Source organism: Carcharhinus amblyrhynchos, chromosome 7, assembly GCF_965287045.1.
Source record: "Carcharhinus amblyrhynchos chromosome 7, sCarAmb.v2.hapA, whole genome shotgun sequence".
NCBI classification, from domain to species: Eukaryota; Metazoa; Chordata; class Chondrichthyes; order Carcharhiniformes; family Carcharhinidae; genus Carcharhinus; species Carcharhinus amblyrhynchos.
Window position 1 is genome coordinate 91297278 of NC_137330.1, and position 13977 is coordinate 91311254.

General features: G+C 44.7%; 1 protein-coding gene across 1 annotated transcript in view; it reads right to left on the bottom strand.

Annotated features, from left to right (window-relative positions):
• Positions 1–13977, bottom strand: part of LOC145345608 (uncharacterized) — a 99453-nt gene that overhangs the window by 20294 nt on the left and 65182 nt on the right. Inside the window, exons 12-16 of the mRNA XM_080193440.1 lie at positions 13238–13488; positions 11980–13125; positions 9720–9831; positions 8108–8248; positions 4783–6630 (exon numbers count right to left, since the gene is read on the bottom strand). Coding sequence (XP_080049566.1) covers positions 4783–6630; positions 8108–8248; positions 9720–9831; positions 11980–13125; positions 13238–13488 — 3498 coding nt within the window. The remainder of the gene's footprint in view (positions 1–4782; positions 6631–8107; positions 8249–9719; positions 9832–11979; positions 13126–13237; positions 13489–13977) is intronic.

A 13977-nucleotide genomic window follows, 5' to 3' on the forward strand; every position in this document is an offset into this window, starting at 1 on the left:
AAATACATGTGTTAACAGCCTGTACTCATTTCCCCCTCTTACTGATGACATTCTGGCCTTAAATCGGCCTACGATGCAGTGACAGATATTTAAAAATGTATTCATTTTGTGATACAAAATGTAGTAAAGTATATCAAGAACATGAATATTGTGTGGGATAAAATAACCAATATTAATGCAAAACAAAAAGGAATGAAATAAAGAGATCCTGAAGTGGCAACTCCCATCGCTATCATATGCACTTGGGTAGGACAAAGATTTACAACCAGTTACATACAGAGATCCAGGAATTTTATTCTGGGGGAGCAGGGAGAAAAAGGAACAGAAATCTCCAGTAGAGATAAAATGTTGCTCCATAAACTGGTCTCTTTGGTGCTGTCAAGGCAGAATCAGCATGCAGCAACTTCAAACTGTGGATCAGGGATGAACTAGGTGGACAAAAATTAGACACAGGTGGGAAAGGGTAGCATGGTAGGAGCAAGAACTCTGTCCACAGAGCAGCCAGGGTCACTTGGAAGAATATGGCACAGGAATGAAGGGCAACTCCATAACTACCTTAGAACCCCCTCAGTGCAGAATGAGAGTTAAAGACTTCATGAAATCACAAAGGGTCCAGGATGGCGGGGTTTGATGTCTGTAAGCTGCCATTAATACTTTATATATTTTAAAGAGCAGATTTATATTTCATCTAAAAGTGGATTCACCTCTGTCATCCTGCATACTAAATGATCCAGTGTGACACACTCAGAATTAAGCGTGATCAATGTAGTACCCTACAACATATGCAAGCCAGATTCATTACTTTGTTGGGAATGTCATAAGACAATAAGTACAGCAAAGTTTACCAGACTGATTCCTGGGATGGCAGATCTGTCATATGAGGAGTGACTAAGTCAGTTAGGATGACCAGTCACCAGTGGAGTGCCCCAGGGATCTGTTCTAGGACCCTTGCTGTTTGTCATTTTCATAAATGACCTGGATGAGGAAGTGGAGGGATGGGTTAGCAAGTTTGCAGACGATACGAAGGTTGGTGGTGTTGTGGATTGTCTGGAGGGATGTCAGAAGTTGCAGCGGGACATAGATAGGATGCAAGACTGGGCGGAGAAGTGGCAGATGGACTTCAACGCAGATAAATGTGTAGTGGTCCATTTTGGCAGGACCAATGGGATGAAGGAATACAATATCAAGGGTAGGAGTCTTAGCTGTGTTGAAGAGCAGAGGGATCTTGGGGTCCAGGTCCATAGGAGTCTTAAATTGGCCTCGCAGATAGAGGATGTGGTCAAGAAGGCGTATGGGTACTGGCCTTCATTAATCAAGGGATTGAGTTTAGGAGTCGGGAAGTAATGCTGCAACTTTATAGGACCCTTGTCAGACCCCACTTGGAGTACTGTGTGCAGTTCTGGTCGCCTCACTACAGGAAAGATGTGGAAGCTATTGAGAGGGTGCAGAGGAGATTTACAAGGATGTTGCCTGGATTGGGAAGCATGCCTTATGAAGATAGGTTGAGGGAACTAGGTCTCTTCTCCCTGGAGAGACAAAGGTTGAGAGGCGACCTGATAGAGGTTTATAAGATGTTGAGAGGAATACATAGGGTGGATTCTCAGAGGCTATTTCCCAGGGCTAAAATGGTCACTACAAGAGGACACAGATTTAAGGTGCAGGGAAGCAAGTAAAGAGGAGATGTTAGGGGTTAGTTTTTCACTCAGAGGGTGGTGAGTGAATGGAATCGGCTGCCGTCGGTGGTGGTGGAGGCGAACTTGCTGAGGTCTTTTAAAAGACTTCTGGATGAGTATATGGGATCTAATGGGATTGGGGGTTATAGATAGGTCTATGGCTTAGTAGGTATAGAAGTGATCGGTGCAACTAGTGGGCCGAAGGGCCTGTTTGTGCTGTAGTGTTCTATGTTCTATGATATTCACTGGAATTTAGGAGAGTGAGAGGGAATCTAATTGAAACTTCTAAAATCCTAACAGGGTTAGACAGAATAGATTCAGAATGAATGTTCCCAAAGTGGAGGAGCCCAGAATAAGGGGTCTTAATTCCAGGATAAGGGGTAAACCTTTTAGAACTGAGGTGAGGAGAAATTTCTTCACCCAGAGGGTGGTGAATGTGTGGAATTCACTACCATAGAATATAGTTGAGGCCAAAACGTTGTTTGATTTCAAGAAGAAAGTAGATATAGCTCTTGGAGCAAAAGGGATCAAGGGATATGGGGGGGAAGCGGGGATCAGGATATTAAATTTGATGATCAGCTATGATCAAAATGAATGGTGGAGTAGGCTCGAAGGGCTGAATGGCCTACTCCTGCTTCTAGTTTCTACAAGTGATTGTCTTGTCAAATGGTTATCAAATTCAGCAGTCTGACAATAACAGGCTTTCACAAACAAAACCAGAAAATGCTGAAAAATCTCAGCAGGTCTGACAGCATCTACGGGGAGAGAATAGAGCCAATGTTTTGAGTCTGGATGACCCTTTGTCAGAACAAGCTTTCTTTCTTTCATAGAGGAAAATGTTATCCGTTTCATAAAATGTTGATATGATGTTTACCAACTTTTAATAAATTGATTTATTATTTATTTATTATTTATTATTATTACATGTTATTTATTATTGTCACATGTATTAGCGCACAGTGAAACGGATTGTTTCTTGCACGCTATACAGATAAAGCATACTGTTCACAGAGAAGGAAACGAGAGAGTGCAGAATGTAGTGTTACAGTCATAGTTAGGGTGTACAGAAAGATCAGCTTAGGTCCAGTTAAAAGTCTGATGGCAGCAGGGAAGAAGCTGTTCTTGAGTCGGTTGGTACGTGACCTCAGATTTTAGTTAGTTTATTCTGACCAAGCGCTAATGGTCAAAGATCGGAAATAGTTTGTCCGTTTCGAGTCTCCTACTCTCCCCTATGAGGAGACACATATACGAGTTTAAGAGGAAGCGAAAAGTGAGCAAGAACAAACACCTGTGGGGTGGTTCTCCCATCCCACTGCTAATTTTTTAGCACAGCTGGCTGGGAGAATCTCACAGCAGGCGACGCGTGGGATTCACGCTGAAATAGATGCTCCTAGTGCCTGATTACCAGAAGTGGTGCCTGCTCCATGCTGAAAATCGGTGGCAAGACGTGGAAATGATTTGAATGTCAATTTCAATATATTTTAAATACAATTAACAGGCCCAGTACTGAAGTCTACGGGCCTGCCAGCACCTCCACCTTCCTTCCTCCCCCTCACCAGAATGTTTCACTCCAGCGGGGATTACAGAAACTCCTCACTAATGGAAACTAGCAGCCTCACCCCACTGGAGTGAAAGGGGGGGGGGGGGTGGGGGCAGTCAGGGCCCCCAGAGTGTCGGGCAGCGGGAGGTGTCCCCTGGGCATTGGCACCCCAGCAGTGCCAGCCCGTGCCCATTTGCACTGCCTAACGGGTGAAGTGCCAACGCCCAGGGAGCCAATTGGCACTGCCCATTATGCACGGGGCAATGCCAAGGAAGGGCAGGGCGTATGGGAGAGGATCCTAAGGCACAGAGCCTAATGGGGGCTGAGCCTAGGAGATGATTGGTGGGGATGGGGGATCCCACTGCCACTCTGCAAAAAGAGTGATGGGGGAAGAAGGGAAGCCAGCGGACTGAGGAGGGGTGGGTCAGCCGGGGGGGTGGGTGTCAGCACTTTGGGGAGGGGCAGTCGGCACTGTCGGTGGGGGGGGGGGGGGTGTGAAATCAGTAGTAGGGGGAGACTGGAGATTGCAGTGGGCCAGGAGGGGGAGTTTTGAGGCTGGGCCTGGAATTGTTGGGGAAGCCAGCAATTGGGAGGCCATCAGTGCAGGGCTACTGTGCATGCATCGAACTCAGCACTGACAGATCAGCGCACGCGCAGTGACCCGCTCAGCGTGCTGAGTTCAGCCTCTCCAGCAGAAATCGGCCCCCACCCCCTGAAATTTAATGATATTCACTTTCATGGTCCCTGCAGTGCGCAGAGTATGGGAGATTCTTCTCTGAACTCCCACCAAAAAAACAGTGTGAATTACTCCAGTTTTCATGCAAATTCAACACTTAGAATTTATTGGGAGAATTCTGTCCTTGCATTTCTCGGGCTGCGATTTTCCAGCCCCTGTGGTGAGTTTTCCCGCAGCAGTGGCGGCTCACCATTGTCCGTCTGTGGAATCTTCCAGTCCCACCGCAGTCTACAACTTTTTGTATGGCTCACCTGCCTCATCACTGGGGAACCTGTGGCAGGGGTGGACTTTGGCTGGACTGGAAGATCCTGCCAGAGGGAAGGGCTGGATAATCCCACCATTGAGCTTTTTATCTCTACAGGCGCAGAAAGAAAAAAAACACAAAAGATAGATAAGGTAACCCTGGGATGATGCAGATATTCGAGAGGAAGAATTGATACAGGGATAATCAGGACTCTGAAGGAAATAACTGGTAAAAGAGGTGGGGCACAATGTACCTCATAGAATCATAGTATCCCTACATTCAGAAGGAGGCCATTTGGCCCACAATCCCACCCTATCCAGGCCCTATCCCTTTAATCCCATGTATTTATTCTGCTATTCTGCCTTACACTATGGGGCAATTTATTATGGCCAACCAACTTTTTGAAATTAAATCAACTCATTCATCATTAATCTTCCCATGTTGCCTTTAAGTTCCAATAAAAGGTGATCAAGACCAAAATGCAAGCTCTTCGGAGACTTTGCTCATATATTTAAGATCACAAAATTACATCAACATCAACAATGGATAGATATCAAACCATTCAAAGAAGTAAATCATCTCTGGTTACCTTCATAACGGATACTTGAAAAACATGTGCATTGATTGGTGGTTTATGTGCCACAGATAACTTTGCGAGACCATCTTCACTTGGACAACCATGCGTGTGGCTTGTATCATCAATTATGTGCAAAGAATCCACCTGAGTCTCATCGCTTCTGCATTCATTAAATTGCAACATCTCAGGTTTGCAATCCTTTCCTGATCCTAAGCTCCTTATGTTACTTGCGTTGGTTTTCTGTTTTGCTTCATTAAGTAAGGGAATGTGTTGTGCATCATATTTACTTTCACCGTATACATCTGACTTTACTATTAATTTGGAGTCTTTTTCCCCAAAACACATTTTCTCAGTGTTTACAAAAGAGCTTGCTTCAGGGACAGAGTCATCTTTCCTACAATTTACTGGGCTAATATGCATGTTTGTTGAGCTGTCAATCAAGTTGGAAGAATTTATGCCCACATGGTCCTTTTCCACCTCTTCAGGTTGATCTTGCTGCTCTATCTGTGGATCCGGTTTGGGTGTCGCACTAGTGGACACAGGCTCTGGCATTCTGGACTCCTTTGAAACAGGGCAGTTTCCCACAAACTCTGAAAATTCTTGATGTTCACCAGGTCTTGGTGAAGCACCGGAATTTTCTGAACACTGATTTGGGTAACTTTCGGTTTGGCACAGGTTAATGTTTTTTCTGGGCTTGGGCACTGGGACTCTCAGCTGGACTTCCTTCCCATTCTCCATCACCACAGCATCTCCAAGAGATTCACCTGGGGAGTGCAGAGAACGTGCAGGAGCCAGAACCTTTTCCACTTTCACAGGTATGCTAGTCCGTTGCACTGGTGTTGGCTTTTCTTTACTTTGTATAGTTATGTCACTTCGGTTTTTACAGCCAGCTGTAAAACTTTCACTATTTTCAATGGTTCCCTGCTGATTCGAATGAATAACCTGCACAAGAATTTCATCGTGTGTATGAGTATTAAATGCCTGGTCGTCCTTTGTATCTACTGTGTCACTTTCTTCTTGCATAGGAACAGCATGATTGATAACCGCACCAAGAACTGGGTCTGGCAGCTCACTTGTTTTGGAATGTATTATTTTGGCGGCCTTTTTTTTTGAGATACGAACTCCCTTCACAGGTGGAGGAGTTTTACCTGAGGTATGCTTGACACAAAATTGGTCCTGACTGGAGTCTGAATCAAAACCATTTGCAGAGTAACTGGGTTTACTGGACTTTAAATTCACATCTGTTAATCCACATTGGCTTTTTACTTCAGCCCTTGAACCAGATTTTGAATAAGAGCTTCGAACATGTGCAGATGGTTTCATAGTTCTTTTCTTTTGATTACCACATCCCGCCTTTGAAGAAACTTGCGGCAGTCTCTTTAGATTCTGGTATTTCATTTGTTCTTCTCGAGCTAGACTTTGCTCCATTTTCTCAACCTCTTTCCTTTCTCTCTCCAGCTCAGTTAAGAACTTTATTCTGTCTTTGTTTCGGTTTGACTCGCCTGGGTTTTGCACTTGAGCATTCTGCTCGTCCTCAGAGGAACACAACTCTCTTAGCTTCAAGTTCTCTTCCAGAATTCTGTCCTCAATTTGATTTAACTCTTTCAATTCTTGCAGTAATCTGGGGTCATTGTGAAATCCCCAGTACGACCTTGGGGTTGAAACAGCAGCTTTACATTCAGTTGTGAAAAAGCCAGTGTAAGGTTTGAAGCTTCTGTCTTGTTGCATGTTGGCCATACCACAATCTAAACGTGACTGGGTGAAGCCGCAATGGCAATCATGCTGTTCCATTTCAGGCCACTCGTAGTCCTCCAATCCAATCACTCCGGCTTCTGAAAGCTCACTCAGGGACATCATGACCTGGAACAAAAGATTCTTTAGTAAATGAGTTACTTAAAAATGCTAAAGATCAAGAGATTGTGCGAGTGAACTTGCTTATTGTCCTATCTGCATGACGAATGGGTTGATCCTAATCTTGGCTGGATGGGAGCCAAGAATCAATCCAGGATGTGGCATCTCAAAAAGGTTTATATTGGGCATGGGCTGTAATGTGCTGACACAAACTGACAGTCTCACCCAAAGGCCATATAATACAGCCAGAACCAGCAGCAGGGCTGGTGAGCCATTGAAATCTTTGCTCACATCAGCGGGACTGGAAGATCCTGTGAAGGATTGGAAAATTCCAGCCGAAGAGTCGATCAAGATTCCTAGTAATCTGAGACGGGTGCAGTGGTGAAGTTTTCTTCTAAGGCTGAGGATTAAACTATTTTAACTGGGCAGCACATACCCACTCAGCTTGTGCTTTGCCTGACCTACGAGCATTTGAAGCTCATTTCCTCAGGATTCTAATTTCTCAGCCTGAGCACAAGGACGGCATGGTGGCAAAGTGGATTGCACTGCTGCCTCACAGTACCAGGGGTTTGGATTCGATTCTGGCCTCGGGACACTGTGTGTGGAGTCTGTTTTCCCCGTGTCTGCGTGGGTTTCCTCCGGGTGCTCAGGTTTCCTCCCACGGGTGTGTGGGTTAGGCTGATTGGCCATGGTAAATTGTCCATTGGTGTCAGGGGGACTAATATATGGGGTGTGGGGATAAGACCTGGGTGGGATTGTTGGCAGTGCAGGCTCGATGGGCTAAATGACCTCCTGCGGCATTGTAGGTTCTATAAAGAACATGTCAAATTTACCCTGTGACATTGCCCTTGCTTCAGTCACAGCTCCTACAAAGGGTATGACTAACAGAGGAAAAAGAATTAGTCATAGAACATAACTTCAATCAAATGCTAACATTTTACAAAGATCTCTAACAGGGCAATTTTTTTTTCCGTGTTTGTGGCAAACCGAAACAAACGGGACAGTGAATGGTGACTGACACTTGCACCCCAATTCCCTGACCTGTGCTCCTTGTATGCACTAACAGGAGGAGGAATGCAAACAACAGACATCTGTCCCAATGTTTTCAGGGAAAAAACAGGATATTTCCAGTAGAATAAATGTGGCATGTCAGGAAATTGCAGACATAATCCCCAGGAATTTTCTATCCCTTAATTTTAATAATTGGAAAATCATTGTCGGTGAAAGCTATATATGTTTGTCAGTACTTAGAAGATGTTTGCTGTAAATTTTCGTCATAATCTAAAAAGAACAGTGTGAGAAATGGGTATTAATGGTCGTGAACTTAAACTAACATTTGAATTCAACAATGTTTACACGTCCAACTCAATTATTAAAATATTTTCTTTATCTGCAGCAGAATCAGAATTAAGTGACAAGTGACTCCAACATCTGGCTACTGAGAATCACAGAAAAATCTCAAGGAAATTACTTTTGAGAGGACTACCTTCTCATTGCTCCCAGTGCCTTGGTTTCTGTGCATGTCAGCCACTGGGCTGTTCTCTCCAGCATCACTATAGCATTCCCCATCTTCCAGCTGTAAAAGAAACTCCAGCTCTTTTTCTTGTCTGAGCACATCTTCTTCCTCCTGGATCCAAAAGATGGCATCATTAAAAACCCAGAAAGACCTGCGTCATTACTCATATTTTTGTTGGCACTAAACAAAAAGCTGGAAGGTGATAGTTTAAACATTGATGGGAACACACAGGTCGGACAGCTTCTCAAAAGCCAAAAGGCAGGTTTGTTTCTTTGGCTGCAAGCCCTTCCCTTTAACTCCACTTTAATTCCACCAGATAAGAAGTGTCATGCTGGGGAACCATGTGCATTCCAGCTATGCTAGTCCATTGTAGAATATGTTGGCCGGGATTCTCCCCAAAAAATTCTAAGTGCTGAATTCATGTAAAAACAGGAGTAACTCACACTAGTTTTTTTTAGTGGGATTTTCAAAATGAATCTCCCACACTCTGTGCACTGCAGAGTGCCTCAGGGAGATTCATGGTGAAAATCTGGAGGCAGGGCCTATTCCCACTGGAAAGGCCGGCGCTGAGTGGGCCACTGGAAATTGGCACATGTGCAGTAGCCCTGCACAGCCGGCCTCCTGATCGCTGGCCAGCCCTGTGACCCCACATTGCTGGCTATGTGACCTCCCCCCCCCGCCATCCTCAGTCGTTGGCCTCCTGGGCATCTCTGGGCCAGCCTCAATGTCTGCCCTCCACCCTGCAGCCAGCCCCAATCTCCCTGACCCCTGGCCAGACCCCCTGATCTCCCCGAACCCCATCCCCCCGGCAGTCCTGCGCCGCCCCCCCTCCAGCAGTCCCAGCTGCCTCCCGCCCCACACATGCCCTCCCCCCCTCACTAATATGTGAAAAAACTTACATACCAAATGAATGTTTTTTTATATAGCTTCATTTGATGTTGTTGTTGCATTCTTGGTGAACTGAATCTAATGTCCTATTACCAGATACAGGATTAGCCTCTTTATTTAAGGAAAGATGTAAGTGCATTGGGAGTATTTCAGAGAAGATTTACTGGACTAATGGACGGGTTGTCTAATGAGGAAAGGCTGGAAAGACTAGGTTTGTATTCGCTGGAATTTAAAACAGTAAGAGACGACTTGATTGAAACATGTAAGATGCTGAAGAGGGTCTATTTCTATTATATCACTGTTGCTGCCAATTTCCTTAACCTCACTCCTATAAGACTGCGTTATCTAAAGCCATACCTTTCAGAAATTCCACATCCTGGTGTCACACACACCCATCCTTACAGATTTAGCTTGATCCTCGCCTCACCCTTGTTTACAAATCCTTGTCATCAGCTACAAATCCCTCCCTGCCCTCATCTCCGGAACCTTAGCTTAACTCTGCCCCCCCACCCCTCACACACACACCACCATCAACCCCAAGCTCTCTTACCTTCCTGCTTCACACACCTTCCCCACCCCAACCTGTGGCAATGGCATCTTCAGTTGCCTCATTCATGACTGCACAGCTCAGACACCACATTAATGAGCAAATATAAAGGAATGATTCAATCAAACAGAACTATTTCACTCTTACCTCTAAGATTTTGGCTGTCACCAACAGAAGCTTTTCAATATCGTCCTGAAGCTTTTCCTGTTCCTTCATGTCCCCGTCTTCCAGCTTTGATTCGGTTAATGAAGCACGTTCACTACACATGGCAAGTGGAGTAAATTAATGGTTGTGCTTTGGTGAACAGTCCTGTCTATTGCATCATGTGTATTAAAATGGGAAGAAGCTGGCTCTGGCAAAATGCCCCTATCCGGAATGTAACGCCTGCTGCTCTCTCTACACATGCTGCCTGGAGTCCTTCTGGCATTTCCTGAATCAGCTTTGATTTGCTTTCTTCCCTCTCCACATTAGGCATGAGGCTGGAGGGGCTTATCTGATCGTCTGTTCTTTACCTTCTCGGACGTGAAAGGAATACGTCGTGCTGACTGCATCTGATTTTAATACTCTGCTTATGAAGAAATTGCCTCACCTTCCAAACAGCATCTCCTCTTTCGGACTTCATTCATGGGAAATAGACGTCGCTGGTTAGACCTGCATTTATTGCCCATCCCGAGTTGCCCCTTGCCAGTGGCACAGTGGTTAGCACTGCTGCCTCATAATGCCAGGGACCCAGATTTGATACCAGGCTTGAGTCACTGTCTGTGTGGAGTTTGCACATTCTCCCCATGTCTGCATGGGCTTCCTCCCACAGTCTGAAAGACGTGCTGGTTGCATTGACCCGAACAGGCGCCGGAGTGTGGCGACTAGGGGAATTTCATGGGAACTTCATTGTTGTATTAATGTAAGCCTCATTTGTGACTAATAAATAAACTTTAAATTTAGAAGGTGGTGGTGAGCTGCCTTCTTGAAATGTTGATACAACTGAGGGGATTACTAGGCCCATTTCAGAGGGTAGTTGTGTGGATCTGAGTGACTCAGATCCACAGTTGCTGTGGATCTGAGTCACATCTAGGTCAGATCAGGTAAGGACGGCAAATTTCCTTCCCTAAAGGACATTAATGAACCAGATGAGGTTTTCCAACAATCCACAATGGTTTCATGGATATCAGGAGATTCTTAATTTGAGATTTTTTTTATTGAATTTAGATTCCACCATCTGCCATGGCGGGATTCGAATTCCAGGGCCTCAGAACATCAGCTGAATTTCTGGATTAATAGTCTAAGCGATAATACCACTAGGCCATTGCCTTCCCGGCTTGGGTCACTTGATGGAGAAAATGGTGGACCAAAATGTGCTATCCTTCTGTGATGTGCCTTATTAATAGGTTAATGCACATCAATTAATACTCTTAACGATTTTAAAAAAGATAACTGTCAACTTTAAGGAACTTTATTAAACAAGAAAAAGTAAGAAAACAAGGTTTGATGTCACCATTTGAGGTGTCTTTGCCAAACTCACTCACATTACAGCTCCCAAACATTGTGAGCTGTACACTACAGGAAGGTTAGCACGGCCTGATGAGGCATTTATATAAATGATAATGGAGTGAGAGAATTCAGGAAGACTGTAGAAGCTGGGGTTATTCTCCTCAGAGCAGAGAAGGTGAAGGAGAGGTTGCTCAAAATCATGAAAAATTTTGTTAGAGTAAATAAGGAGAAGCTGTTTACAACGGCAGAGAGGTCAGTGACCAGAGGACACAGATTAAATGCTAACCTGTAAAAGACCCAGAGTGAGAAAGATGATTTGACATGCACTGCACAAAAGATTGATGAAAGTAAATTTACTAATAACTTTCAAAAGGGGGTTGGAAAACATCTGAAGAGGAGAAAAGTGAGTTACTCTGAGGAAAGGACAGGGGAATGGGACTGAGTAGATAGATCCACGTGGCCACAACTGCGCTGTAACTATAATTATTGGTTCTTGTTTAATCCAAGGTGGCTGGCACTGCTGCCTCTCAGAGCCAGGGACCTTGGTTAGATTCCTGTCTTGGGTCCCTGTCAGTGCGGAAGCTGCATGTTCTCCCTGTGTCTGCATGGGTCTCCTCCCACAGTCCAAAGTGTTGGTTAGATGGCCATGCTAAATTCTCCCTCAGTGTACCCAAACAGGTGCCGGAGTGAGATGTCACGGGGATTTTCACAGTAACTTCATTGCAGTGTTAATGTAAACCTACGTGTGACACTAATGAATAGTGTCTTCATCAGGAAATGAAGATCATATTGTTTGGCTGATATCAAGAGGAATTTAATTTTCTTAAATGAATTTTAATTCTCTTAACTGAATTTTCAGACTGTATGTTGGAGTGTTTTGGCAGAAGATAGGATAGAGAAAAATGCAACAATGTAATACCTTTCGTTCTTATTCCCTTCCAGTTGTTTTTCAGCACCACGAAGTTCATAATTCTCAGACAGCACCTCTGGAGTCCTATCTTCCAGATCTTCATCAAACTGTTCCGCAGAATTCAAACTATGGTCCATGCAGGACTGTACGCAATTAATTTTTCCAACAGATTGCACATCATTTTCCTCAGAAACTAAAACTTGCTCCTTCTCTGGACCTTTCGCCTGACCTGGTGTTGCCTCCAGGCTGTTCAATCTCGGAGCAGTAAACAGGTCCACACTTCTTTCTTCACTTTCATGCACCATATTACAGCTGCCAGTTATTGCATGTTTGAGGTCAGTCTCCAATAGAGGTTTCTTGGGGGTAATTGTGACGATATAGGACTTTTCAAGATCTTCAACGGGAAGGCTAATCCAAGGATTCTTAGGCAAGCTAGCTGAACGCTTCACTTTGATCTCGAAGTTTAAAGCATTACATTTTGAAAGGGGCTGTGCTTCACTTGATACGGACGAGACATCAGCAAATCCAAATTTATCAAGTCCCGGCCATTCGTCAGAGTCATTCTCACTAAGTCTACCCTCTGCACTTAGTTTAGTCGTCTTACATTTAAGTGATAATTCCGAGATTCCTTTTACCTTCTGTTCCCTATTGGCTACATCGTAACTTCCCGACTCAAAATTGCAGCTCCCAGCTCCATCGATTCCGGAGTCAAAAGAACTTAAAGATGGGGGTTTTTTGGTCAATGTCCCGCCTTTTTGGTCCGGTTGAACAAGGACCGGTTGATAGGTGGATTGAAGAGTCATTAATTGCAGCTTCGCGTCAACATGGTCAGAATCGTGATCACCTCTACTGCGATCGGTTTCCTCACTTCCCTGAGAAAGCTTCTCTGTGGACATTGTACACTGTTCAAAATCATTTTCTGGCTTTGGTTTACTTTCAACGAACTGTCCTTTGTTAACGCCTGCTTCACTGGCAGTTTTCCGAGCCTCGGCGGCACCCCTGCTGCTGATCCTGGTATCCACAGATGAATTAGCACGATGAAGCATTGCATTTTGCAGTCTCTCTAAATACATCCCTTGCCACTGAATTGCTTGTTCTAAATCGATCAGCAAGACCTGCCCCAGAGAGGTCAATAACTTCCTTACTATTAAGCACCTGGGTGGGGGAAAAAGAAATATCTAGGCCAAAAGATATATAAAAAGAGACACAGCTGATGTGTATAAATCTCTTGATATATTTGAAAATATAGCACGACACCAATACTTACTGATGGGAGAGAAGTTTTCCCCGTCTCCTCTGAAGACCATCCGGAATGCAATCCGCCAAATCCCTGAGCCGAACCAATTCTTCCATGGTTGGAAGAGGAGCTTTATTCAGGAAGCGATTTACCTGGTACTGCCAGTTTGGTCTAAGGCAGATCACTGCCTCACAAGGAAACCCTGACATGTGGACATCACGAGCACATACCGCCTCCTTAAATAATATTTCTTGCAGCAGCAAATGATACCAGCTGGCAACCTAGATGGAACCGTTGTGCAAAAAACTATTTTAAAATCTGGGCAAGTATTCAGATCAAAATTTAACACTAATCTGGAACACAAAGGGGACAATCCTGACTTCTAGGCAATCAATCAGGGCTACCAGTGACCACGGAAAGGAGTTGACTGCAATTGTTTGGCCCCAGTCTCGCTGGTGTCTGGCTGGAGAGGTTACATGCTGTCAAACCGATATCCTGATGCAGCAGCTGAGTCAAAGCCACACCATTGCCAACAAGGGCGGATGTGAAATTGTGATGGGGACGGTGATCACAGGACACTGTGTACACTCCAATCAGTTCCAATCTGAAATGGCAATCAGGTCATTTGTGTGTTAAAAGAAGCCTATTATCTGAAACCAGATGCCCAGCGGTAGGCAAAATGCCCCCAGCTCTGTTCACAGAATCCCTACAGTGCAGAAGGAGGCCATTCGGCCCATCGATCCTGCACTGACAACAATCCCATCTGGTCC